General features: G+C 45.8%; 4 protein-coding genes across 5 annotated transcripts; 2 read left to right on the top strand and 2 right to left on the bottom strand.

The window, feature by feature from the left end:
• The first annotated feature begins 264 nt into the window (after positions 1–264).
• Positions 265–3308, top strand: LOC139423684 (phosphoglycerate mutase 1). 2 transcript variants are annotated; one of them, XR_011635867.1, is made up of 5 exons: positions 265–629; positions 1242–1516; positions 1780–1960; positions 2336–2817; positions 2865–3308. XR_011635867.1 is itself a non-coding variant. In XM_071175294.1 (4 exons), exons 1-4 carry the CDS (start codon positions 491–493, stop codon positions 2503–2505), a joined length of 765 nt encoding a protein of 254 aa, XP_071031395.1. In that variant the 5' UTR covers positions 297–490; the 3' UTR covers positions 2506–3308. The 2 variants fall into 2 exon arrangements, 1 of the variants encoding a protein (XP_071031395.1); XM_071175294.1 differs by having other exon boundaries at positions 297–629; positions 2336–3308.
• A 379-nt stretch (positions 3309–3687) lies between these two features.
• LOC139423685 (exosome complex component CSL4-like) lies at positions 3688–9775 on the top strand. Its single transcript, XM_071175295.1, has 8 exons — positions 3688–3950; positions 4806–4921; positions 5791–5865; positions 6108–6196; positions 6512–6545; positions 6843–6893; positions 7176–7260; positions 8508–9775. The coding sequence occupies exons 1-8, from the start codon at positions 3923–3925 to the stop codon at positions 8612–8614; spliced, it is 585 nt and encodes a 194-aa protein (XP_071031396.1). The 5' UTR covers positions 3688–3922; the 3' UTR covers positions 8615–9775.
• Positions 9776–11485: 1710 nt separating this feature from the next.
• Positions 11486–16479, bottom strand: LOC139423667 (lysine-rich nucleolar protein 1-like). The gene is made up of 7 exons (XM_071175275.1): positions 16167–16479; positions 15767–15847; positions 15451–15519; positions 13694–15181; positions 13175–13243; positions 11995–12072; positions 11486–11866 (listed from the first exon to the last, which is right to left on the bottom strand). Exons 4-7 carry the CDS (start codon positions 15179–15181, stop codon positions 11552–11554), a joined length of 1950 nt encoding a protein of 649 aa, XP_071031376.1. The 5' UTR covers positions 15451–15519; positions 15767–15847; positions 16167–16479; the 3' UTR covers positions 11486–11551.
• Positions 16480–19804: 3325 nt separating this feature from the next.
• LOC139423679 (G-protein coupled receptor family C group 5 member B-like) lies at positions 19805–25101 on the bottom strand. Its single transcript, XM_071175289.1, has 4 exons — positions 24293–25101; positions 22467–23580; positions 22148–22260; positions 19805–21555 (listed from the first exon to the last, which is right to left on the bottom strand). The coding sequence occupies exons 2-4, from the start codon at positions 23578–23580 to the stop codon at positions 21511–21513; spliced, it is 1272 nt and encodes a 423-aa protein (XP_071031390.1). The 5' UTR covers positions 24293–25101; the 3' UTR covers positions 19805–21510.
• Between the last annotated feature and the right edge of the window lie 54 nt (positions 25102–25155).

Below are 25155 nucleotides of genomic sequence, written 5' to 3'. Positions count from 1 at the left end.
CCTTATAAACTTCCTTTTTCATGCAAGGGACAGAGAGAGGAAGATATGGCAGCATATTAGTAGCCTATAATACATATAAAAAACAAGCAATACAATAACAGGCTACCCATAAAGTATCTCAATACTACGCATACACCAAACATAGGCCTAAAATTTCATCACTGTGATACGATGGTCGCCTAGGCTACTGTGCTTTCTATCCACTGAACATCACTGGCTGACGTGCTCCACTGCGCGTTCGCTTCCTCCGCACCGCACACGAGAGGGTTTCTGATTGGTCTAGCGCAGCAGGAAGTCTATCGGCATTATTCAGAAGGAGCTTTCAAGTTCACAACAGAACAGCCAGCCTAGGTAACCTCTCGAACCGAATCCTCATTTCATATCAGCCACGACACTACTGCGGGGATTTTCTCCGCATTTGACAACAAGAGTTTTGCTCTTAAATTCCCGAAAATACAGCGGAAGTCGATTCAAACGTCACGGATTCGAGATGGCTGCGTACAAGTTGGTTCTGATCCGTCATGGAGAGAGCTGCTGGAACCAGGAGAACCGCTTCTGCGGATGGTTCGACGCGGACCTCAGTGAAACCGGGGAGCAGGAGGCGAAGAGAGGAGGACAGGCGCTAAAAGGTGACCCGGTCTATAATGTTACACAGTATAATGTATCTCTCCTTCGTTCTCTCGTAGGATTAACACGGGCCATGGAGAGTTTTGCTGACAGATAGTAGGGCAGGCTATTCCCGTTACGCAAGGCGCGGCTTGAGGAAACAGGTAGTTGTGTCACTGCGGCATTATCTAAACCATCACTTGAAGGACTTGCCCTGTGGCATAATGTGAACTGTTATCAGCCCCTACAACCTGAAAGCATGTCTGTTCTCTCTAGTGTAGCTGGTCAAATTGAGGTTGTGTTTGGCTTATAGCCTAGCCTGGATAGCCTAAAGCAACTCGCCCCCAAAATAAGGGTGCATCTCAATAGTCTGAAGTGGACTCCTCTCCTTGTCTCCTTTCCTTCACCTGCATAAGTAATATGGTGGTGGTGGATGCCTACCAGCTATTTACTGTAACCTGTAATTCTTTCAACTCTGTGCAGATGAAGGAAAGGAGACGAGGAAACCACTTGAGACCTAAGATGTACCCACAAGTAAAGAACCATATGTGTACATCACTCATTGACCCCCCCCCCCCTCCCAACACACACATACTCTCTCTCTAAGCCCTACTCTCTCTCTCTCTCCTCCTCAGATGCTGGCTATGAGTTTGATGTGTGCTACACCTCAGTCCTGAAGAGAGCCATCCGGACTCTGTGGTTGGTCCTGGACGGGATCGACCAGATGTGGCTTCCTGTCCACCGCACCTGGCGCCTCAACGAGCGCCACTACGGAGGCCTGACGGGGCTCAACAAGGCAGAGACAGCGGAGAAGCACGGTGAGGCCCAGGTTAAGATCTGGAGGAGGAGCTATGACACCCCGCCTCCTCCCATGGAGGAGGAGCACAACTTCTACAACAACATCAGCCAGGTGAGAGGGATAAGGACACACATACACACACACACACACACACATGGGATACGGATACAGACAGGCACACACGTACGCACACAGAGGTACACACGCAGAAGCATGCACATAGAAGCATGCACACAGAAGCATGCACATAGAGGCATACACACATCTACAACATCACTGAACTCATATTCTGTGATTAGACATCATGGTGTCAGCCATACAGACTTGGGCTAACAGGGTTTGACTTTGCAGCACTAACATTCTCTTTCCTGCAGGACCGTCGCTATGGCGACCTGACGGGGGATCAGCTGCCGTCCTGTGAGAGCCTGAAGGACACTATTGCCCGGGCGCTACCCTTCTGGAACGATGAAATCGTGCCCCAAATCAAGGACGGGAAGAGGGTTCTCATCGCCGCCCACGGCAACAGTCTCAGAGGCATTGTCAAGCACCTGGAGGGTAGGTCACTAGGGGCAGTGGGGTGGGGATGGATAGAGGAAGGGGGAGAGAGAGGGGGAGAAAGAACCTCCCTACATCTCAACGCTTACTCATGTTCCAGTGGTCATGCCAGAGTACTGGTATGTTACTGATATTGTTGTTTTTCTGATTGTTATTGTTGACTTGTTCTTGTTATTTACCTCAAGGTATGTCAGAGGAGGTCATCATGGTGTTGAACCTTCCTAGTGTTTAGTTGTATATGTTACTGATTGTTGTTGTTGTTGTTATTGTTGTTGACTTCCAGGTATGTCAGAGGAGGCCATCATGGAGTTGAACCTTCCTAGTGTTTAGTTGTATATGTTACTGATTGTTGTTGTTATTGTTGTTGACTTCCAGGTATGTCAGAGGAGGCCATCATGGAGCTCAACCTGCCTACAGGGATCCCCATCCTGTATGAACTGGACAAGAACCTGAAGCCTGTAGGGCCAATGCAGTTCCTGGGAGACGAGGAGACAGTGAAGAAGGCAATGGAGGCTGTGGCTGCCCAGGGCAAGGCCAAGAAATAGACACTGCGCCCCCGCGTGGTCAGGAGGCGTCGGTGTGGCTAGGACACGTTATAATGATAATAATCACTCACACAGCGTGACATTACATTATCATGTTTACACATAGACAGATATGTGTATATAACACACACATACACTTCAAATACACACAAACACACACATCACATTACACTATAGGTGGATTTGATAGTTCTTTGCTTTCCTGCACATTGAGATGTCAGTATTACACAGCCAATAGGAATCAGTAATGCTGGATTGTACGGATCATCATAATATGAGTTGATCAAGATTGTTTGAGTTGACCAAAAACACATAGGATAGGGACCAGCTAATAGGGTATTTACAGTATCCAAAAACACACAGGATAGGGACCAGCTAATAGAGTATTTACAGTATCCAAAAACACAGAATCAGGACCATCATATATATATATATAGTATTTATCTAAATGTGGAAAATGATAGAAAGTGCTTTCTACTGCCATGTAGTTTTGCACTGAGTGAACATGTATGTAAACATTGACGAGCACGTTTGAAAAAGGAAACATTGAATCTCATTGTTATTGTTGTATCTCTACGGCAACCGTATGTTATCATGGTTCTGGTGGTTATTGTTAAAAGGGGCAGGCGGACTTGTTCTGTACTGTACTGCTGACCATAGAATTAGAATGGGTAGAATGGGCGTCCTCATTCAGGAGAGGTTCTATACCCCTTCCACTCATTCTAATTCCATGTTGTTGACCTGTGCTTAGTGTTCTGTGTGGAATAAATAAAGATTCATCTTATTATTTATGAGCTGTCAAATGACTGTGTCCCTTGTCTGTTTCACAAGCTGCATATTTCTTGACTTGGCAGAGTTGAGCTGATTACATGTATGCTGTAATTTAGTGCTGGACTTGGACTGATATAGGTGCCAGTACTCATTTTGGGTGCTGGTACTGTTTATATTTAGTTGCAGGAGCTCCACAATACTTTTGTGCTAATATTCTATAAGAGGAACAGGAGCTCAGGCAGTAGAAAAATGTAGGTGCTGGTACTCCAGCTCCTGCAGATGTCCAGCTCTGGAGCAATTACAACAAACGTGAGCCCTGCAGCTGTTCTCTCCTCTTGCCTGTTCGTTTCTGTCTGACATGTCTGGCTGCACTATTTTCTAATTTGCTCTAAAACAAAAACATTTCCATTGATGATACTGGATACATCTCTTGTTCTTTATTCCCTGTCTGCACTCATCTTAAATGAGAGTTCTAATGAGTGTAGGTGAAGGAACGGAGAGAAGGTCGCTTTAGACTTGATGCACTCAGAACCAGGACACTGACTTTATCCGGAAAACCACAACAAAGATGGCGGACCAACCTTTCCGTCAAAGACTTGAGCTCCAGGTCACATCCAATCGGCTTGCGTTCTGCTCTTCTTGAAACATGTCTCCCATGAAGCTGTGTGTTCCAGGTGAGTCTGACATTACAAACTTTTAAATGAGTTGATAATGGCATTCTTTTCACATTTGAGACCATTAGACAAATACGTTAGGCAATATGTTTTTGAAGGTTATATTGCTATTTATAGCTTTCTAGCACGGGAAATGCGTGCTGTGCCACCACATGCTCGTTTACGTTCTAGCCTAGCTAGGTAGCTAACTAACTCAGTCTATTTTACTGTTTTCTAGCTAACTAGCGTGACCTAACCTAGTGTATTTATTCCACATTATGTGAAATACAAACGCAATGCATAGTCACTTGGTACAAGGCATGACATCGTTTGCTAAATTACGAGATTGTGGGGTCTAGCTAGCGATGTTGGGCTTGAAAAGTACCTAGAAGACATCACATTTTTTAAGTGCCCTGCCCACCGCCTCAGGAAGGAGCGAACGGGGAGCCCACTAATTCCAAGCGTTCCATCTCTTGTTTTGATCGACTCTACGTGCAAATGTTGAATTAACCCCGGGGACTTCTCATGTCGGCTAAATGTCAGTGAAATGTCAACTATAAGGGCAGTGATTTATTTTGATTGTCGTTTGATTTACGCATATGTCTGTCAGGAACTGGGACGAGAAACTCTTAAGTGATTTAGCGATTCTGATGGTTTTTGTCAGACTATTATTATATTATACTATTGGAAATGTGATAGATCAGCAGGACTCTGTTTACACAAAACATGTCTGTCTGTCTGTCTTTACTTGTGGTGGTTGTCTTACCTACCTTAGTTGAAAGCAGCGACTGTAAGTCTCTGGATATCTGCGAAAAGTACAAATGTTTCTCTCCATGTGTGTGTATACATCTCTCTCCCTGTGTGGTGTGTGTGCAGGTGATAGGCTATGCAGCACAGAAGACTGTATGCCCGGTACTGGGGTGTACCTACGACACGGCTACATCTACTCCTCGCTAGCAGGCTATGTACTCAGGAAGAACGAAGGAGAGGAGGTGAGACGGGGACAGCAGAGTACCGGGTGTATTCATTAGTCACAGAACACAAAACATTTGCTCTCTTGCTAAATATTTACTTAAAAACCGTTTGCATAAAAAAAACAATTTTCTATTGGACAAATTCAGGTAGTTTCCTCCCCATTCCGTTTGTTTCCTAGAGTAAACACTAAACAGCCAAACATTTTGCTACAGTCTGCCACTAATGAACACACCCCTGTTGCGCTGGTCTTTTAAGCACTAACAACACTTGTCTTTTCTGACTAGTGCTGATTATAGCTGCTTTATTGAGGGGTTTTACTTCTTGTGACTGTGATATGTGGTTGTCTTACATTTTTTTTATAATTTGACTAATTTAGCACACTTCAGCACACTTCTTGAGTGCATCTGTTTTGATATTGGTCCCTCGTGGGAATCAAACCCACAACCCAGGCGTTCCAAGCACCATGCTCTACCAACTGAGCTGCACGGGATCACCTACCTTAGTTGGAAAAAACTAACTGGAAATTGCTCTGGATAAGAGTGTCTGCTTTGAAATTAAATGTGATTTATGAGGTGTGATCAGAAGTGTGACGGGGAGGGACGATGAGAGGAGGTGAAAGGAGGAGGAGGGGATTAGAGGGGAGTGGCTGGTTTATTGGCATGGGGGAAAGCAGTTGGGGCTGGGTTTGGGTGTGGGACTCACGTCAATGGTTATTTATTGTGTAACATTCCTGGAAGTAGAGAAACCACTCCAGGTTTGTTCACTTGGAACCCCTGAGGAATTATGCAGTGTTGTGGGAACGAAATGTAACATGTTCACACCTTAATCCTTCCTTGTCTTTACATTGACACTTCAGTCGTGTGTGTGTGTGTGTGTGTGTCTGCAGCTACCAGTCATCTCGGTGGTGAGAGAAACCGAGGCTCAGCTACTACCAGATGTAGGAGCCATAGTGACCTGTAAGGTGAGGTTTGGAGGGCCCTTGACGTGCGCGTGTCAACTTCTTGTACACCCTGGTAGTTGTTGTAGACCCACGTGCACAGCTTTTTAGCACCACATCACCTGGATTAAACCAGACAGAGTACTTTTGAGGATTGATAGATGAGGTGAGGTGCTCTTGTCACTGATCCAAGCTCTCAACAATAGGTGTGTGTGTGTGTTTAACCTCATTGATAACCGCCCTGATCGGTCTCCCTTCCTGTCCAGGTGACCTGTATCAACCCCAGGTTTGCCAAGGTCCACATCCTCTACGTTGGTTCCACGCCACTGAAGGACCGTTTTAGAGGAACCATCCGGTAACAGGGATTGTCTTATTACTGTTATTCTCATGGAGTGTCCCAAATGCCACACTAGTCCCTATTCAGTGCACTACTTTTGTCTGGGGTCCAGATGGCAACCTATGGGCTCTGGTCACAAGTAGTACACTACATAGGATACCATTTGGGACTATATAGGGAATAGGGTGCCATTTGGGACTATATAGGGAATAGGGTGCCATTTGGGACTATATAGGGAATAGGGTGCCATTTGGGACTATATAGAGAACAGGATGCCATAACCTTCAAATCTGATCAAAACTAATCTACTGTTTACTACACAAATATACACAGGAAAGAAGATGTACGAGCAACAGAAAAAGACAGGGTATGTTTTTGAATCAATCTAAAGTTCCCCCACTGTTTGAATCATATAGACCCATCTGTTACTGTTAATCATGACGTCATACCGTCTGTTACTGTTTATCATGACGTCATACCGCCTGTTACTGTTTATCATGACGTCATACCGTCTGTTACTGTTTATCATGACGTCATACCGCCTGTTACTGTTTATCATGACGTCATACCGCCTGTTACTGTTTGTCATGACGTCATACCGTCTTAGCTCGTTTTTTAATTGTAATAGACTGGGAACCACTATAACCTTTGACCTCTGTTGCAGGTGGAGACGTATAAAAGCTTCCGTCCTGGAGACATCGTCCTGGCTAAAGTCGTATCCTTCCTTTCGACAGTCTTTCCAGTTCAGTAACTAGGTAGTAACACAGGGACAGTCAACCAGTGACTGATGTTGGGCTGGTTCTATTCCCTTAGTGCAGTGTAGCTTTCACCATATTGCTTAAATGTTCAATTGTGAATGTTCGAAATCAGCCAGACAGAACGCACAAAACAACTGATCTATGAATCACCTTGCATCCCAAATAACTACTCATTATGTGATCAAGATGACTGATTCTGTGCCTTTCCAAGTGTTGCCCTTTAACCTCCTGACCCCCAGATCTCCCTGGGAGACGTCCAGTCCAACTACCTGTTGACCACAGCAGAGAACGAGCTGGGGGTGGTGGTAGCCCACAGTGAAGCAGGTGAGACTGGTCACATGACAACAACACTGCTGTTCTTAGCCCGGGGCTGTCCTTAACCCTAGGTTACCCTCCTTAACACAAGCTTTGGTTAACTGAAACCAACTGACACTTTTGTCAAGTAGTATATTTCTGTTTCCCTCCTCTCAGGAGCCCAGATGGTGTCTATCAGTAGTATATATCTGTTTCCCTCCTCTCAGGAGCCCAGATGGTGTCTATCAGTAGTATATTTCTGTTTCCCTTCTCTCAGGAGCCCAGATGGTGTCTATCAGTAGTATATTTCTGTTTCCCTCCTCTCAGGAGCCCAGATGGTGTCTATCAGTAGTATATTTCTGTTTCCCTCTTCTCAGGAGCCCAGATGGTGACTATCAGTAGTATATTTCTGTTTCCCTCCTCTCAGGAGCCCAGATGGTGACTATCAGTAGTATATTTCTGTTTCCCTCCTCTCAGGAGCCCAGATGGTGTCTATCAGTAGTATATATCTGTTTCCCTCCTCTCAAGAGCCCAGATGGTGTCTATCAGTAGTATATTTCTGTTTCCCTTCTCTCAGGAGCCCAGATGGTGTCTATCAGTAGTATATTTCTGTTTCCCTCCTCTCAGGAGCCCAGATGGTGTCTATCAGTAGTATATTTCTGTTTCCCTCTTCTCAGGAGCCCAGATGGTGACTATCAGTAGTATATTTCTGTTTCCCTCCTCTCAGGAGCCCAGATGGTGACTATCAGTAGTATATTTCTGTTTCCCTCCTCTCAGGAGCCCAGATGGTGTCTATCAGTAGTATATATCTGTTTCCCTCCTCTCAGGAGCCCAGATGGTGTCTATCAGTAGTATATTTCTGTTTCCCTTCTCTCAGGAGCCCAGATGGTGTCTATCAGTAGTATATTTCTGTTTCCCTCCTCTCAGGAGCCCAGATGGTGTCTATCAGTAGTATATTTCTGTTTCCCTCTTCTCAGGAGCCCAGATGGTGACTATCAGTAGTATATTTCTGTTTCCCTCCTCTCAGGAGCCCAGATGGTGACTATCAGTAGTATATTTCTGTTTCCCTCCTCTCAGGAGTCCAGATGGTGTCTATCAGTAGTATATTTCTGTTTCCCTTCTCTCAGGAGCCCAGATGGTGTCTATCAGTAGTATATTTCTGTTTCCCTCCTCTCAGGAGTCCAGATGGTGTCTATCAGTAGTATATTTCTGTTTCCCTTCTCTCAGGAGCCCAGATGGTGTCTATCAGTAGTATATTTCTGTTTCCCTCCTCTCAGGAGCCCAGATGGTGCCTATCAGCTGGTGTGAGATGCAGTGCCCACGGACACACGCCAAAGAGTTCCGCAAGGTGGCCAGGGTGCAACCTGAGTACCTGCAGGCCTGAGCAGGGACCAGTGGGTGGCGTGCACCCCTCCAGCCCCCCCCCGGCAGGGACCCCTTTCCCTTCCTCAAGAAACACACAGCTTCCATATCTCTGATAGAGAGACAAACACACTCACACTTGGATTGTGAACGATGCATTGTGTGTACAAAGGACCAAAATATTTTAGAGGTCATGTACAGATGCTTGGACATGATGCTTATATAGTACACAGGTCATTGACCTGACACACACACACACACACACAGAGCCTTGTGTTCAGGGGGGATACCTCGACACACACACAGCCTTATTTTCAGGAGGGATACCTCAACAGTAGATTCCTCCCTCTACAACCTACAGCAAGGCAGCATTTTTTTCCCTCCGGGTTCTGGAGGGCTACAGTAGAGGTGCAGGATTTTGTTCCAACCCAGCACTAGGACACCTGATTCAACTGATCACTGGGGCCTTGATTGGCTGACTCAGTCTCGTTAGTGCTGGACTGGAATAAAAGCCTGCACCTCTACTGTAGCCTTGTAGAACCAGGTGAGAGAGAAATGCTGCCTTGCTGTAGGTTGTAGAGGGAGGAATCTACTGGGCTACAATACTAGCCCTTTAGAAGCAGGAATAAATAACATCTGGGGTCACCTTCTGATCCGGGGTCACCTTCTGATCCGGGGTCACCTTCTGATCCCATACCCTTCTCCCTGAACTGTGCTCTCATGTATCCCCCCCATGGATTTACTAGCATCTCTCTTCCACCAGTCCTTTCCTTTTAAATCCATGAGGGGTAGTGAATGAGTTATAGAATCAGACCACAGCCCTGGGGTGACAGTCACCAGTACAGACAGGCCCAATTCCAAATGGACCCTTAAACACTACACGCTAGTGAAGTAGTGCTTGATTTGGGATTGGGCCTTAGACGGCTAACAGTTGGGATGTTGAAGGGAAGAGCTGGAATTGAGTGTCGTTTTGTGGCGGCACCGTTGGACTCATACGACCACGTGGACCTTTCTGCACCAAGTCAGAGAAACGGAGATGTCTGGTTGGTTCTCTCCAAGAGGTGTTTCTTCTGTCGTTTCAAAACAATATTTCTGTTGTTTCTTCGTCTCATTTCTTCCTGTACTTGTCAGCAGAGGCACATGTGTTTTTAGGAGTCAAATAAAGTGTATCATGTATGAACTATTCACCCTGTTCCAATGTTATTCACCTGTTATCAGAAAGGTTCATTTTAAAGATGTCTTTTTTAAAAAAAAAATGAAATCCTTTATATAAGAGAGCCCCAACTGACCATCATTCAGCATGTCCATTTGTTGACTGTGTGTAAAGCAATTCTATGCTGTTTAAATGTGTCTAATTGACAGCTTATCAACTGCCAGTTTTTATCATGTCATGTTCAGTTAAGGCATTAGTTGACCGTACTAGACTATTACCTATATAGTGCACTACAAGGCCCATAGGCCCACTGGTCAAAAGTAGTGCACTATGTAGGGTGCCATTCAGGACGCTAACAACCTTCTCATATCATACAGCCAGGAAGCATCACATACTGGACCAGTCAGAAGGCAGAAACACACACAGCTCTGCTCTCATTGATACCACAGGTGTATAGGTGCAGCTTTATGTCACACAGTACTCCTATACACTGAACAAAAATATGAATGTGTTGGTCCCATGTTTCATGAGCTGAAATAAAAGATCCCAGAAATGTTCCATACACACATGTTATTTATCTCATTGTGCACACATACGTTTACATCCATGTTAGTGAGCGTTTCTTGACAGGTGTGGCATATCAAGAAGCGGATTAAACCGCATGATCATTACACAGGTGCACCTTGTGCTGGGGACAAAAGGCCACTAAAACGTGCGGGTTTGTCACAACACAATGCCACAGATGAAGTTCTGAGGGTGTGTGCAATTGGCATCCTGACTGCAGGAATGTCCACCAGAGCTGTTGCCAAAGATTTGAATGTTCATTTCTCTACCATAAGCCGCCTCCAATGTCATTTTCGGGATTTTGGCAGTACGTCCAAACGGCCTCACAACCACAGACCTCGTAACCAAGCCAGCCCAGGACCTCGACGTTCAGTCTTCTTCACCTGCGGGATCGTCTGAGACCATCCACCCGGACAGCTGATAAAACTGAGTATTTCTATCTGTAATAAAACCTTTTTGTGGGGAAAAGCCTTTTCTGATTGGCTGGACCTGGCTCCCCAGTGGGTGGGCCTATGCCCTCACAGACCCATCCATGGCTGCACCCCTGCCCAGTCATGTGAAATCTATAGATTAGGGCCCAATGCATTTATTTCTGATTTCTTTATAACTAACTCATTAAAATCATCAAAATTGTTGCATTTATATTTTTGTTACCAGTCAAAAGTTTGGACACACCTCATTTCAGGATTTTTCTTTATTTTGACTGTTTTCTACATTGTAGAATGATAGTGAAGACATCAAAACTATGAAATAACACATATGGAATCATGTAGTAACCAAAAAAAAGTCTAAATATCAAATCAAAATATATTTGCCAATAGTGTGCAAAGTTGTCATCAAGGCAAAGGGTGGCTACTTTGAAGAATCTCAAATATAAAATATTTTTTGATTTTTTAGTTACTACATGATTGTATATGTGTTATTTCATAGTTTTGATGTCTTCACTATTATTCTACAATATAGAACATAGTAAAAATAAAGAAAAACCCTGTAATGAGTAAGTGTGTCCAAACTACTGACTGGTACCATATATACATTCATACACACCACATTCACCGACAGACACTCCCAAGACCCTGCAAGAGAAAAGGTACACACACACACACACACACACACACACACACACACACACACACACACACACACACACACACACACACACACACACACACACACACACACACACACACACACAAATCCATTTTGGATGCTAGACACACACACTCAAGGGTCCGTCCCGACTCAGTCATCGAAGCGCACCGATCGGGTTGTGTTGATGTCAATCGAGAACTTCTTATTGGACGGCGCCGAGAACCCAAGTCCCGCCCCCCTTCCCGTGAAGTCCATGCGGCGCGACTGAGCCCGCTCAAACTCCCCCAGTAGGCCTTGCTGCAAGCTCTGCTGTCCGTCTTTAGTCAGCGCCATGTTGGCCCGCCCTCCCGTCGCACCGCTCGCTGCTATTGGCTGCCCGCTCTTCTTTAAGCCGCCCATCAACCGCAGGAACTTACTATGTTGGTCGGAACTGTCAAACTGGGCGGTGCCCCACTGGCCCAAACCCTGGAAGGGAAGAAGAACACGGGTTGTTATATTTATATTCAACATAATGACTTGTTTCAGAGAAGAGTCGGGATGTGACCCCAAATTCGGGATACACCTTGGTGTCCTGACATCAGAAGAGTACTGACCGATGGTACCGGTGCTGCTTTGAGTTGGACTGGATTGGACTTCTGGTCGATCTCATTCTGCAGGGCCAGGCGTCTCCCCTATGGAATGTAATAGGACCATCGTTTTATATGAAGGCCATGTTATATAGTACACAACATATACTGTATAGTCCATGTTATATAGTACACACCATATACTGTATAGTCCATGTTATAGAGTACACACCATATACTGTATAGTCCATGTTATAGAGTACACAACATATACTCTTATAGTCCATGTTATATAGTACACAAGATATACTCTTATAGTCCACGTTATATAGTACACAACATATACTCTATAGTCCATGTTATATAGTACACAACATATACTCTATAGTCTATAACATGTGGTTGGTGATTCTATTTACTGTACTCCTAGTCTAAAAGATAAAAATACTCAAATACGCGTGTGCTTCAATGGCTGCCCATTTGATTTTTTGACAAAAGATCTGATTATTGGAAAAACAGCAATCACTTTGCAATCACTTGGGAGTATCCCTGTCACAGACCAGGCACCTTGGGCCACTCTGGAGCCAGCGCCACACACAGTCCAGCTTAACGCCCTCGGATGCTTCTAGCACCATGGGCCACTCTGGAGCCGGCGCCACACACAGTCCAGCTTAACGTCCTCGGATGCTTCTAGCACCATGGGCCACTCTGGAGCCAGCGCCACACACAGTCCAGCTTAACACCCTCGGATGCTTCTAGCACCATGGGCCACTCTGGAGCCAGCGCCACACACAGTCCAGCTTAACGTCCTCGGATGCTTCTAGCACCATGGGCCACTCTGGAGCCAGCGCCACACACAGTCCAGCTTAACGCCCTCGGATGCTTCTAGCGCCATGTATATTATTACAGTCAGAGGGTATTACTTAAATCAGTATAGAGCATTTATATTGGTTGGTGTGTGTCCAACATGTCATTGATTAAACACAATGCTGCAGTCAAACAACAGCATTCACTAATAAGCATTTGTATAATATAATGCATTCATAATTTATTTATAAATAGTTACAGAATCAATATACAATGTTTAATTCAGACCAGGAAGAAATTACATTTCTCTTTCTCACAGTGACAGAGTTGGATTGGCGGACTGACTGGCAAGTGGGATTCACAGGATCCAAATAGATCTAATGGGTCGTTAGCGATCTACCTGATCAATATTGATCTCGAAGGCATTTCCCCTGGTCTCTGACAGGAAAACCACATCCGTCTGGTCCCTCTGGGGGGTTGGAGCAAAACAACATATCAGACAACTACAGACTGATACTGTCAGCGTTTTAATACCTTTAAGTAGAAACAATTAAGTAAGAAAGTCAACACTGTTTTATCCATTTATCCATATATTCATTTAACAGTTAACTATTCTGTTAGTCGGTACCTCCAGCATTCTGGGTGCGGGTCAGAGCATTGGTTTTTACAATACTTTCAACAAGGACCTTTCAAATGGCTCTAGAATCAGGGCCACCTTCCAGAGGCAAACAATGTTGACCATTTCAGATAGAAATGTCAGGAATAGAGCCGACATGATTCCTCATTCTACATGTCAGAGAGACATGTTTGTTCTACATCATATATGTCTATCTGAACGTTCCACAACGGTGTACCCTGCTGAAGGAGACCCATGATTTGATAACGTCTTCACCTCTGACCCTTAACCCCTTTAACTCACCTCCTGGTATTCAGGGTCGCAGCTCTCCACCTTTATCTTCTTTTTCCCCTTCGTCATAACCTTCTTCCCTTTCTGGTGAGGAGTGCTGTCCTCCATTTCTGTCTCTATCTCAGAGGAGCTCTTCTTCACCTTCTTTTTCCTTCCGTCACTCTCTCCGTCCTCCACCTGTTCCACTACTCCTGTCATATCCACCCTTTTCATATGTTTGGGCTTCCGCTTGTCCACCACATCCTCCTCCTCTGTTAGTGCAGAGGCCTTTCTCTTCTTCTTCTTGCCCTCCGTCTCCATGGTGGTGTCTGCAGCGCTGCTGGAGGACTTGGGTTTCTTCTTCTTCTTGCCCTCCGTCTCCATGGTGGTGTCTGCAGCGCTGCTGGAGGACTTGGGTTTATTCTTCTTCTTCTTCTTGGTGTTATTCTGTTCCTCCTCCTGTACTGCTACTGTAGCCTCAGCTCCCTTCTTCTTCTTGGTGTTATTCTGTTCCTCCTCCTGTACTGCTACTGTAGCCTCAGCTCCCTTCTTCTTCTTCGTGTTATTCTGTTCCTCCTGCTGTACTGCTACTGTAGCCTCAGCTCCCTTCTTCTTCTTGGTGTTATTCTGTTCCTCCTGCTGTACTGCTACTGTAGCCTCAGCTCCCTTCTTCTTCTTGGTGTTATTCTGTTCCTCCTGCTGTACTGCTACTGTAGCCTCAGCTCCCTTCTTCTTCTTCTTCTTTACTACCACTTCTTTCTCTGCCTCTCCGCACTCTCTCTCTTTTGTCTCTCCTTTCTCAGCAACTGCTCTCTTCTTACCCTTCTTTTTCTTCTTCATCTCCCCCTCTTCCTCCTCCTGACTCTCCTCAGTTGGTTCAGCAGCTTTAGGGATCTTTTTCTTCTTCATCTCCCCCTCTTCCTCCTCCTGACTCTCCTCAGTTGGTTCAGCAACTTTAGGGATCTTTTTCACTTTATTTTCTTCCTCTGTTTTTCCCTTCTTTTTCTTGCCTTTCTTTACTTCTATCACCTCTCCTTCCTCTTCCTTGACAACGCTGATCTCTGTCTCTTCTGCCTGAGAGAGACTCTTTTTTTTCAGCTTCTGCCCATTTTCCACGACTCCTTTCTCGTCCTTTAATCCACTGTGTTCTGTCTCTAGCTCCGTTTTAACAGTGTTAACACCTTTCTTCTTCTTCTTCTCCTGGCCGCATCCTCCTCCGTCATTTCCATTAGTCATGACTTCCTCACCGTTGGTGTCAGTCTCAGACGATAACTTCTTCTTCTTCTTTCCTTTCTGTTTCTCCTGCTCTCCTTCCGTATTCCCCCATTCCCCATTGGACACCCGCTCTTCTTCTACCAGAGTCTCTACTTTCGTCTTCTTTTTCTTCTTCACTCCTTCGTTATTCCCCTGGTTTATGGAAGTGTTTTCTGAGATCTCATCCTCAGCGTGGGTGTCCTTCCCACTCTTCTTGTTCGTCTTCTTCATGGTAACCATCCTGTTGCCTGTGTCGGCTTGGACCATCTGAGAAAAATAAACATCCCACAATATGGATCTGTTTGAAAGAAGCAGTCACTTCCAAGGACATTGTAGAGAATGCATTTTCAGTTTAAAATGGACACAATATTGATATTGACAGTGTGTGTCCTAAATTAAACCCTATTTTCTATATAGTGCACTTCTTCTGACCCAATGTGTCCTGGTTCAAAGGTGGTGCACTAAATAGGGGATATGGTGGCATTTGGGATGCAGTCAGTGTCATGTTGGAGAGCAACACAGAACCAGATACAAACCAGCGATCTGACTGAAACCGTGGACTGGGACTCCTTGTCTATCTCCCTCTGAAGGGCCAGACGTTGAGCCTACAGGGGATAAAGCCCGGATTAAAAACTAACAGTAAACTTTTACAGTAGATGTTGGCTAAAGTACTATGTTTCATAGGTTGTCTATCCAAATTGGCAGCCAATCCCAGCACATGTGGAGGAAGGCGTCTTAAAATCAGTGATTCACATACACTGACTGGTGATCAATTGATAATGATTGTTGTTTATGTGATTTGATCAATTGATAGTGATTTATTTTATGGTGATCTCATCTAACGTTAGCTACCTGATCAATAAAGACCTTTTCCACGGTGTTGTATCTTCCTGTCTTCTCGGACACGAAAACCACTTCGTCATGAAAAGCCGTCTGCAGAAGCAAACACATCCAGTCCAGTTAACGCAGGTAAGTTATACAAAACAATAACATTTACCAGTCTATTTGCCTAGGTTATAATGTAGTTTACAAAACAGCTTGATCAGTGTAAGTCAAGTTATGCTAGCAAGCAGCATCGATTGAATGTGTGCATGGGGTGTTAGGGTTAGCTAGCTTGCCATGTTAGTTGGCCAAATAACCCGTCACCGGTGATAACACACTTTGCAACGGGTCAACACAGCAATTAGCTGGAAGACTACCTGAACGCTTCCTCATTTCATATTTACAAATAACGGCATTAAAGTTGACTTACTTTTAAGACTCACGTAAAAACGTGTGTACACCAGTACTGCACTGCTCCTTGACCCGGAAATACTGTCAGATTCTCTTCTAGTGATCGTCCTCGTGTGTCTATAGCAACAAAGCTCAACGGCACGCTCCTTCTGTTCCTCTCCTATCTCCTGTTCCTCTCCTATCTCCTGATTCTCTCCCTTCTTCACACCTCGTATTTGTCTTTATCTTTCTCGCTCTCTCATATGCTGTGTGTGTGGTTCTCTCTCTCAAAAACGTGCAGAACAACAAAACATATCCAATCAAGCTGCAGAGCTCTGAAAAGCTCACGTGCTTATTGCTCCACTACTTTTGACCGGAGCTCCCATGTGGGATGCAGCCATGCAGTGTGGGCAAACACTCACTCCATAATTTGCTCACACACAACATACATTTATACTGACTCTACACACACGCACGCCGACTCATATAAAATCATCATATACACTGTTGCTGTTCTGTTTATCATATATCCTGACACCTAGTCACATTACCCCTATACATATCTACCTCTATAGATCCAGTATCCCTGTACATTATAATATGGTACTGACCCTGTATATAGTATGTTTACCCCTATACATATCTACCTCTATAGATCCCGTATCCCTGTACATTATAATATGGTACTGACCCTGTATATAGTATGTTTACCCCTATACACATCTACTTCTATAGATCCAGTATCCCTGTACATTATAATATGGTACTGACCCTGTATATAGTATGTTTACCCCTATACATATCTACCTCTATAGATCCAGTATCCCTGTACATTATAATATGGTACTGGAACTGACCCTGTATATAGTATGTTTACCCCTATACACATCTACCTCTATAGATCCAGTATCCCTGTACATTATAATATGGTACTGACCCTGTATATAGTATGTTTACCCCTATACACATCTACTTCTATAGATCCAGTATCCCTGTACATTATAATATGGTACTGGAACTGACCCTGTATATAGTATGTTTACCCCTATACATATCTACCTCTATAGATCCAGTATCCCTGTACATTATAATATGGTACTGGAACTGACAATGTATATAGTATGTTTACCCCTATACATATCTACCTCTATAGATCCAGTATCCCTGTACATTATAATATGGAACTGACCATGTATATAGTATGTTTACTTACTTTATCATGTTCTTCTTATTTTGTATTTACTGTGTGTTTTTGTTCTACCTTGTTATTCTGAGATTTACATTGTTATTGATTACTGCATGGTTGGGCTTAGGGTGCTGTAGCCTAGCCGTTACGTTGGCTGACCCAAAGAGACTCTGTAACCAACAGCAGAGGGCTTTAGGGTGCTGTAGCCTAACCGTTACGTTGGCTGACCCAAAGAGACTCTGTCACCAACAGCTGAGGGCGTTAGGGTGCTGTAGCCTAGCCGTTACGTTGGCTGACCCAAAGATACTCTGTCACCAACAGCAGAGGGCGTTAGGGTGCTGTAGCCTAGCCGTTACGTTGGCTGACCCAAAGAGACTCTGTCACCAACAGCAGAGGGCGTTGGGGGGCTGTAGCCTAGCCGTTACGTTGGCTGACCCAAAGAGACTCTGTAATCAACAGCAGAGGGCGTTAGGGTGCTGTAGCCTAGCCTAGTTGGCTGACCCAAAGAGACTCTGTCACCAACAGCAGAGGGCGTTAGGGTGCTGTAGCCTAGCCGTTACGTTGGCTGACCCATAGAGACTCTGTAACCCACAGCAGAGGGCGTTAGGGTGCTGTAGACTAGCCATCTATAGAGACTCTGTAACCCACAGCAGAGGGCGTTAGGGTGCTGTAGCCTAGCCGTCTATAGAGACTCTGTAACCCACAGCAGAGGGCGTTAGGGTGCTGTAGACTAGCCGTCTATAGAGACTCTGTAACCCACAGCAGAGGGCGTTAGGGTGCTGTAGCCTAGCCGTCTATAGAGACTCTGTAACCCACAGCAGAGGGCGTTAGGGTGCTGTAGACTAGCCATCTATAGAGACTCTTTAACCCACAGCAGAGGGCGTTAGGGTGCTGTAGACTAGCCATCTATAGAGACTCTGTAACCCACAGCAGAGGGCGTTAGGGTGCTGTAGCCTAGCCGTCTATAGAGACTCTGTAACCCACAGCAGAGGGCGTTAGGGTGCTGTAGACTAGCCGTCTATAGAGACTCTGTAACCCACAGCAGAGGGCGTTAGGGTGCTGTAGCCTAGCCGTCTATAGAGACTCTGTAACCCACAGCAGAGGGCGTTAGGGTGCTGTAGACTAGCCATCTATAGAGACTCTGTAACCCACAGCAGAGGGCGTTGGGGTGCTGTAGCCTAGCCGTTACGTTGGCTGACCCAAATAGACTCAGTAACCCACAGCAGAGGGCGTTAGGGTGCTGTAGCCTAGCCGTTACGTTGGCTGACCCAAAGAGACTCTGTAACCCACAGCAGAGGGCGTTGGGGTGCTGTAGCCTAGCTGTCACGTTGGCTGACCCAAAGAGACTCTGTAACCAACAGCAGAGGGTGTTGGGGTGCTGTAGCCTAGCCGTTACGTTGGCTGACCCAAATAGACTCTGTAACCCACAGCAGAGGGCGTTAGGGTGCTGTAGCCTAGCCGTTACGTTGGCTGACCCAAAGAGACTCTGTAACCAACAGCAGAGGGCGTTAGGGTGCTGTAGCCTAGCCGTCTATAGAGACTCTGTCACCCACAGCAGAGGGCGTTAGGGTGCTGTAGCCTAGCCGTCTATAGAGACTCTGTCACCAACAGCAGAGGGCGTTAGGGTGCTGTAGCCTAGCCGTCTATAGAGACTCTGTAACCCACAGCAGAGGGCGTTAGGGTGCTGTAGCCTAGCCGTCTATAGAGACTCTGTAACCCACAGCAGAGGGCGTTAGGGTGCTGTAGACTAGCCATCTATAGAGACTCTGTAACCCACAGCAGAGGGCATTAGGGTGCTGTAGCCTAGCTGTTACGTTGGCTGACCCAAAGAGACTCTGTAACCCACAGCAGAGGGAGTTAGGGTGCTGTAGCCTAGCCGTTACGTTGGCTGACCCAAAGAGACTCTGTCACCAACAGCAGAGGGTGTTGGGGTGCTGTAGCCTAGCCGTCTATAGAGACTCTGTAACCCACAGCAGAGGGCGTTAGGGTGCTGTATACTAGCCGTTACGTTGGCTGACCCAAAGAGACTCTGTAACCCACAGCAGAGGGAGTTAGGGTGCTGTAGCCTAGCCGTTACGTTGGCTGACCCAAAGAGACTCTGTCACCAACAGCAGAGGGTGTTGGGGTGCTGTAGCCTAGCCGTCTATAGAGACTCTGTAACCCACAGCAGAGGGCGTTAGGGTGCTGTAGCCTAGCCGTTACGTTGGGTGTGTCCAGTATGGCATCCTATTCCCTATATAGTGGACTACTTTTGACCGGGATGCCATTCAGGATGCTCCCTAGCAACGCCTGTAGCTCATTAGAACTGTCACTTACCGTGCCAGTGGCTTTTACCAGAGATAGATAGAAGCCCTAAACCTACAAGATTTGGAACCTTTTCTGTTTTAGGCTTTCCATGCTACATACTATCATTACCACGACAACACGGCTGCCGCAAGGCATATCATGTTAAAACGCAAACAATCTGTCATTTTAGATAGAAGCAAAATAAACCTTCCAAACAGTTTAATATAGAAATGTTTCTGCCTTCAAGTTTGCATGCTACAAAGCCTTCTACAGACACCTCAATATTATGTCGATCCAAACAGTTTCATCTATAATCTATATTTTATTTCATTGAGTTTTGTGTGAGAATTGTGTTTAAGAGACATGCAACCAAGCCCTCCTCTGTATCAGGACATAGGATGATAATATAATAAATAGCCTTATACAGGAGTACACGACTGGTCACAGTAAAGCCACTAATACCAATCCCCCCTATCAGTTTCCCTAAATGGGTAATTCCAAGGTTAGAGCACCATAGGGATTAAGAGGCAGCAGATTAGTCCAATCAAGGACAAGGGGGTGTCTCACTGTTCAGGTGTTGGGAGATAAAACACGCAAAGAGCAAAGAAGAAGTCTCTGAAATATATAACGTTAGTATGAGGTGCAGATCCTACCATTAATTCATATACTGTATATTCTGCCATATAATCATACTGATATTGCACTCCCTGTTAAAAACTCTCAAAATGTGTTACAACAACCCCATAACAAAACTACTGATATCATAGAACCACACCAACAGAAATACAGTACTCGTCTGTGACACCAATAATAAATTCAATTTCACCACCGTAACATTCACCATAGAAATATGCCACACGAACGTTATATCCCAAATAGCAGAGATTAGCTTAATAATAAAGTGCTTGATCACAACAACTCTGGTGGACCGAACACAAAGCTGAGAGTCTTCGAAAAAACACTTGTGTCCCAACACATCTAATAGAGTCATATAAGCATCATCAATAGGAGCAACTCTTAGTGTCCGCATCCCAAATGGCACCCCATTCCCCACATAGTGCACTACTTTAGAACCCTTTGGATCCTGGTCCAAAATTAGTGCACTAAATAGGAAATAGAATGCCATTTGAGACTCGTCACACAGAGTCTGTAGAGAACATGAGTGGGCAGGCGAGGTTAGTGAGCACGGTGGATGGATGGAATTTACATAAATACTGAATGCCTCCAGAATGGAGCCCTATTCCTTATAATGCAGTGCTTCAACCAGAACCAGAACCATACGGCTCTGGCCTACAGTAGTGCACTTTATAGACAATAGAGTTCTATTTGGGACGTGACCACTGTTCTCCTGTACCTGGTGTGTCATATAGGCTTTTTTTCCCCTTTTTAAAACAACAAAACAGAAAATCAAAAAAATATTTAACAGAAAAACAGAAGTCTGTATCTCTGTATCCCAAATGGAACTCTATTCCTATGTAGTGCACTACTTTTGACCAGAGCCGGTGCCATTTGGGACCAGCCGATAACTGTTCACTGAGCGAGCTTGACGTTCATCATCATCATTGGGGATATATTCCAGTCTGCATGGGTTAAGACGGGGGAGGCAATGTCTTTGTTACCCTTCTCTGAATCTCCTGCAGTCAATCCTGGAATGACATTTCTTGTGAGCACTGTTCTCAAATCAGTTTTTCCCTTTTCCTCTCAATGACCAAAGTGTATAAAAAAAGTTAGTGTGAGCTGATCCTAGATCTGTGGCTAGGGGTAAATTCCTTGTGGCAGTGCTTTTGTACAGTCAATGGTGAGGTGAGGTAGAGGCATTGATGGGGTTATGAGTGACATTGGAAACATTCCGGAGCATTCCGGCACCATAATATGCCGTGTTGCCGTGGAGACCGGTTCCAAGGTTCTCCTCTCACCACAGCTGTCTCCCTGTGTAGTTCACCGGAGCGGTAGGCATCTGTTACAGACAGACAAGTGGTTAGGGTGTGTGTGTGTGTGTGTTAAATCAAATCAAATGTTATTTGTCACATGAATACAACAGGTGTAGACTTTACCATGAAATGTTTACTTGTGATCCCTTTCCCAACAATGCAGTTAAAAAGTAAGAACATTTACAAATAGATCAAAAGAAAATATTAAGACAATAAAATAACATTAACGATGCTACATACAGGCTATATACAATGAGCACCGGTACCGAGTCAGTGTACTGGGGTAAGAGGTAGTTGAGTTAATGTGTATTAATATTATATTATAAACTGGGTGGTTTAAGCCCTGAATGCTGATTGGCTGACAGCCAGGGTATATTAGACCGTATACCACGTGTATGACAAAACATGTCTTTTTACTGCTCTAATTACATGGGTAACCAGTTTATAATAGCAATAAGGCACCTCTGGGTTTGTGGTATATGGCCAATATTTGCGCCGTTTCTAAGAACAGCCCTTAGCCGTGGTATATTGGCCATATACCACACCCCCTCGGGCCTTATTGCTTAAATATAATATGAACATGGGTGTTTGTGTGTGTGTGAGATATGACACACTAACCGTTCCTCCGTTCATCACCAGGGCCATCTCAGTGGGCTGGTACATGTGGCCTCTGAAGGGGATCCCAGGACGCATCCCCCCATGTCCGTTATGGTACGACCCACCTCTCAGTGCTGAGACTCGACCCAGGGAGAGAGCAAACACAAATCAAGGGGATGTTACTAGTTAATCGTTAGTTAGTTTTTTTTCTGTAGACAATCATTCTATTTAGGACTTACATCTTTTGCATGTACACAAACATTTGCAAACCCACACATAGCCTTTCACACAACCAACACACACACACACACACACACACACACACACACACACAGTGTACCTGCGCTGTGTTCCTCGATAGAGTAGGTCTGGTTATCTGCGCAGGGCCTGTGTGTGAGGGTGTGTGTGGGTAATGGCACCTCCTGTTGGAAGCAGGGCTGCAGGGGCTGGCTGGTGTGAAAGTAGTCCTGCTGGTTGGGGACCGGCGGGTCCCTCAGACACAGGTGGGCTTCTGGGATAGCGTGAAATAACAGGAGGATCCAACCTTGCGCCACCAAGGCAACCGCCAACACCGGCTCATCCCAGTCCTTTCGCCACCCTTCCCCACCACCCAACCACGCCCCCCTCAACGCTGCGTCGCCATAGAGATAGAGCACAAGCCAGGAGACCCATAGCAACAGGGACGCCAGGCAGGACAGGAAGAGCCATACGGCGTTACACTTCCAACGCCGCTCGCACCCTCCGTCACTCCCCTCCTCTGCCTCGTCCCCTCCCCCTTCCCCTCCACACAGCACCACAGCCAGGGAGAGGCACAGCGCTGTCAGGAGCAGCCCCAGGGCGTAGCTGCAAACCAGGGCAAAGTCTACCGGTGGGTAGTCGCAGGCCCCGTGGCCCTCCCTCACCACTGTCAGCAGCAGCCACTCTCCAGAGATGATCCCCTGGACCAGGGCCAGGGCCATGCCAAGCCCAGCCAGGGAGCTCCCTTTGGGGCTAGACTTTCCAGACACCAGCCTCTTCAACCGCACCGCCTGGGCCAGGAGGCAGGAGAAGCACAGGGCGAACAGGGGGCCCCAGAGGACCCGGCGGACCACACACAGGGCCTCGTTACGCCCCACCAGGAAGACCAGGGACAGGGAGAAGAGAACCAAGAGGGAGGCCAGCAGGAGGAGAAGAGGACCCAGGCCGGAGCGCCGATCTGGGTCAAGGATGGAGTGGCGCTTGGCTAGGAGAACCACGAAGAGGACCAGGGAGGTGATGGCTCCACCACAGGCCACGGCCTCCAACACCACCCCCCACACAGACTCCAGGTCACACAACGTCCGGTAGAAGGGGTCCACGTTCACACCGCAACCCAGAGGAGAGGGAGGGGCCAGGCCGGGGTCGATGATGTCATCCTGGGAGTGGCCGCAGCCAATCAGAGAGAGAAGAAAGAGAAGGACGGGACTGAGGGCCATCTGAGAGAGAGAAATTAAGAAGAAGAAGAAGAAGAGGGAGGGAGAGAGAAGCAAAACGTTGTTACTGAATCATGTCAACAACACAGCACCAAAATGGCCTGTCTCTTGCTATCACTTGTTTAGTCAGTGTATCATTCAGTGTTGGACCACAAGAGACTGTGGAATGAGTTTCTGCTAGAGGGAACTAACTGTTCCTGGTACATCTTTCATTTCACAAATATATCATTATTATGTAATGTCCTTTCTCAATCTCTAACTGCTTGGATGCTCACACACACACACACACACACACACACACACACACACACACACACACACACACACACACACATACAAACACTAAAATGCACACACACATACACAGCATGGCCCTCAGCAGCCCACTCAGCCTGTGCCAGCCAGGGCCACGGTTCCCATAGTAACGCACAGCCAAGTGGGTTGGCCTACATAGCGCTGGGTTTTCACAACACAGGCTGAGTGACAAGTACACGCACACACACAAACACACCGACACACAGTTCAACATTGGAAGAAAGCACTTTTTTTGAAAGTGTCATGGCCCGGGGCGGGGCTACGATAGGGGCTATCAAAAAGTTATAATTAAGCTATCAGTCTTTACATCTGACACCAAAAACAACAATAATCCATAAAACTACTGTGCATATTAATCCTTCAAATATTCATTTGTTCAATTATTGTGAACTGAACTCACCTTGAGAGATTAGTCGAATGTTCCGTTAGGTTACTTAATAACTGTCATGACTTCGGAAAAATAAAGAGGTCACATCTCTAGTCCCACATAGTCGATATCCCAAACTCGTAATTCATCTTGGGTCCATGTTAGTTCAACGACGTTTGTTCAGCAGACTCATTTAAGATCTTCTTCATTAACAGGCGACTACAAGGTGACCGTTATCTGACGTGTTGGCGAGCTGTGCGCACAGCAGATCGCACGCTCACCATAAATAACGGACTGTATAAAAGGTGAGTCACTCGTTGACTATTCCGTTTGTATTCCATCCGGTCCCCGGTGGCGCGAGCTGTGACGGTTATTGGGTCCGTTAAATTTCACTCCTGTCTGTGGAATCTCTCTGGTGCGTTTCCTTTATTTTCCCATGGTATCACGTTATATCACATCATTGTTTTGGCAATGCTACAGCGCGCTATGAGCACTCCAAGAAAGTGTCAGGTGCACGATTGACTTCACTCCCCCACATAGCCAAATATAACAAACCTGACTAAAAGTTGTTTTTTTTCTCTCTCTATCTCGCTCTCTCGCTCTCTCTCTCTCTAAATCTGCGGGGGATGTAAACAGCAACTTGGTTGCAGCTGTCGGCTTGAGGCTCACAGGGACGCTGCAATGCTACTTCCAAGCACTGCTCTTCTCTGCTCACCCACTGTCAGAAGTGCATTTACACTGGTCTTCCTCCATGCAGAGGTCAACAGTTCAGTATCCAGAGATTCCTCAACTTCTCTATCACTTTCACAATGCAATAATAAAGTATATAATCAGACCGGCCTTTAATGCAGCAGCTTCCAACGGTTTACATTGGACATGTGAGTCATTTAGCAGAT

Source organism: Oncorhynchus clarkii, chromosome 13 (assembly GCF_045791955.1).
Source record: "Oncorhynchus clarkii lewisi isolate Uvic-CL-2024 chromosome 13, UVic_Ocla_1.0, whole genome shotgun sequence".
Classification (NCBI taxonomy): Eukaryota; Metazoa; Chordata; class Actinopteri; order Salmoniformes; family Salmonidae; genus Oncorhynchus; species Oncorhynchus clarkii.
The sequence above is the reverse complement of the archived record's forward strand: the minus strand, read 5'-3'. Positions and strand labels throughout refer to the sequence as shown.

Bases quoted from the DNA above. Each gene is read 5' to 3' on its own strand.
- LOC139423667 (XM_071175275.1), bottom strand. From the start codon at position 15,181: ATGGTCCAAGCCGACACAGGCAACAGGATGGTTACCATGAAGAAGACG. The intron at 13,244-13,693 runs GTGAGTTAAAGG...CCAACCCCCCAG, and splicing joins GCGACCCTGAATACCAGGAG to AGGGACCAGACGGATGTGGT. The intron at 11,867-11,994 runs GTCAGTACTCTT...CTTCCCTTCCAG, and splicing joins AAGCAGCACCGGTACCATCG to GGTTTGGGCCAGTGGGGCAC.
- LOC139423679 (XM_071175289.1), bottom strand. From the start codon at position 23,580: ATGGCCCTCAGTCCCGTCCTTCTCTTTCTTCTCTCTCTGATTGGCTGC. The intron at 22,261-22,466 runs GTACACTGTGTG...GTCGAGTCTCAG, and splicing joins TATCGAGGAACACAGCGCAG to CACTGAGAGGTGGGTCGTAC. The intron at 21,556-22,147 runs GTTAGTGTGTCA...TGTCTGTAACAG, and splicing joins TGGTGATGAACGGAGGAACG to ATGCCTACCGCTCCGGTGAA.
- LOC139423684 (XM_071175294.1), top strand. From the start codon at position 491: ATGGCTGCGTACAAGTTGGTTCTGATCCGTCATGGAGAGAGCTGCTGG. The intron at 630-1,241 runs GTGACCCGGTCT...TCTCCTCCTCAG, and splicing joins AGGAGGACAGGCGCTAAAAG to ATGCTGGCTATGAGTTTGAT. The intron at 1,961-2,335 runs GTAGGTCACTAG...GTTGACTTCCAG, and splicing joins CATTGTCAAGCACCTGGAGG to GTATGTCAGAGGAGGCCATC.
- LOC139423685 (XM_071175295.1), top strand. From the start codon at position 3,923: ATGTCTCCCATGAAGCTGTGTGTTCCAG. The intron at 5,866-6,107 runs GTGAGGTTTGGA...CTTCCTGTCCAG, and splicing joins GAGCCATAGTGACCTGTAAG to GTGACCTGTATCAACCCCAG. The intron at 7,261-8,507 runs GTGAGACTGGTC...CCCTCCTCTCAG, and splicing joins GGTAGCCCACAGTGAAGCAG to GAGCCCAGATGGTGCCTATC.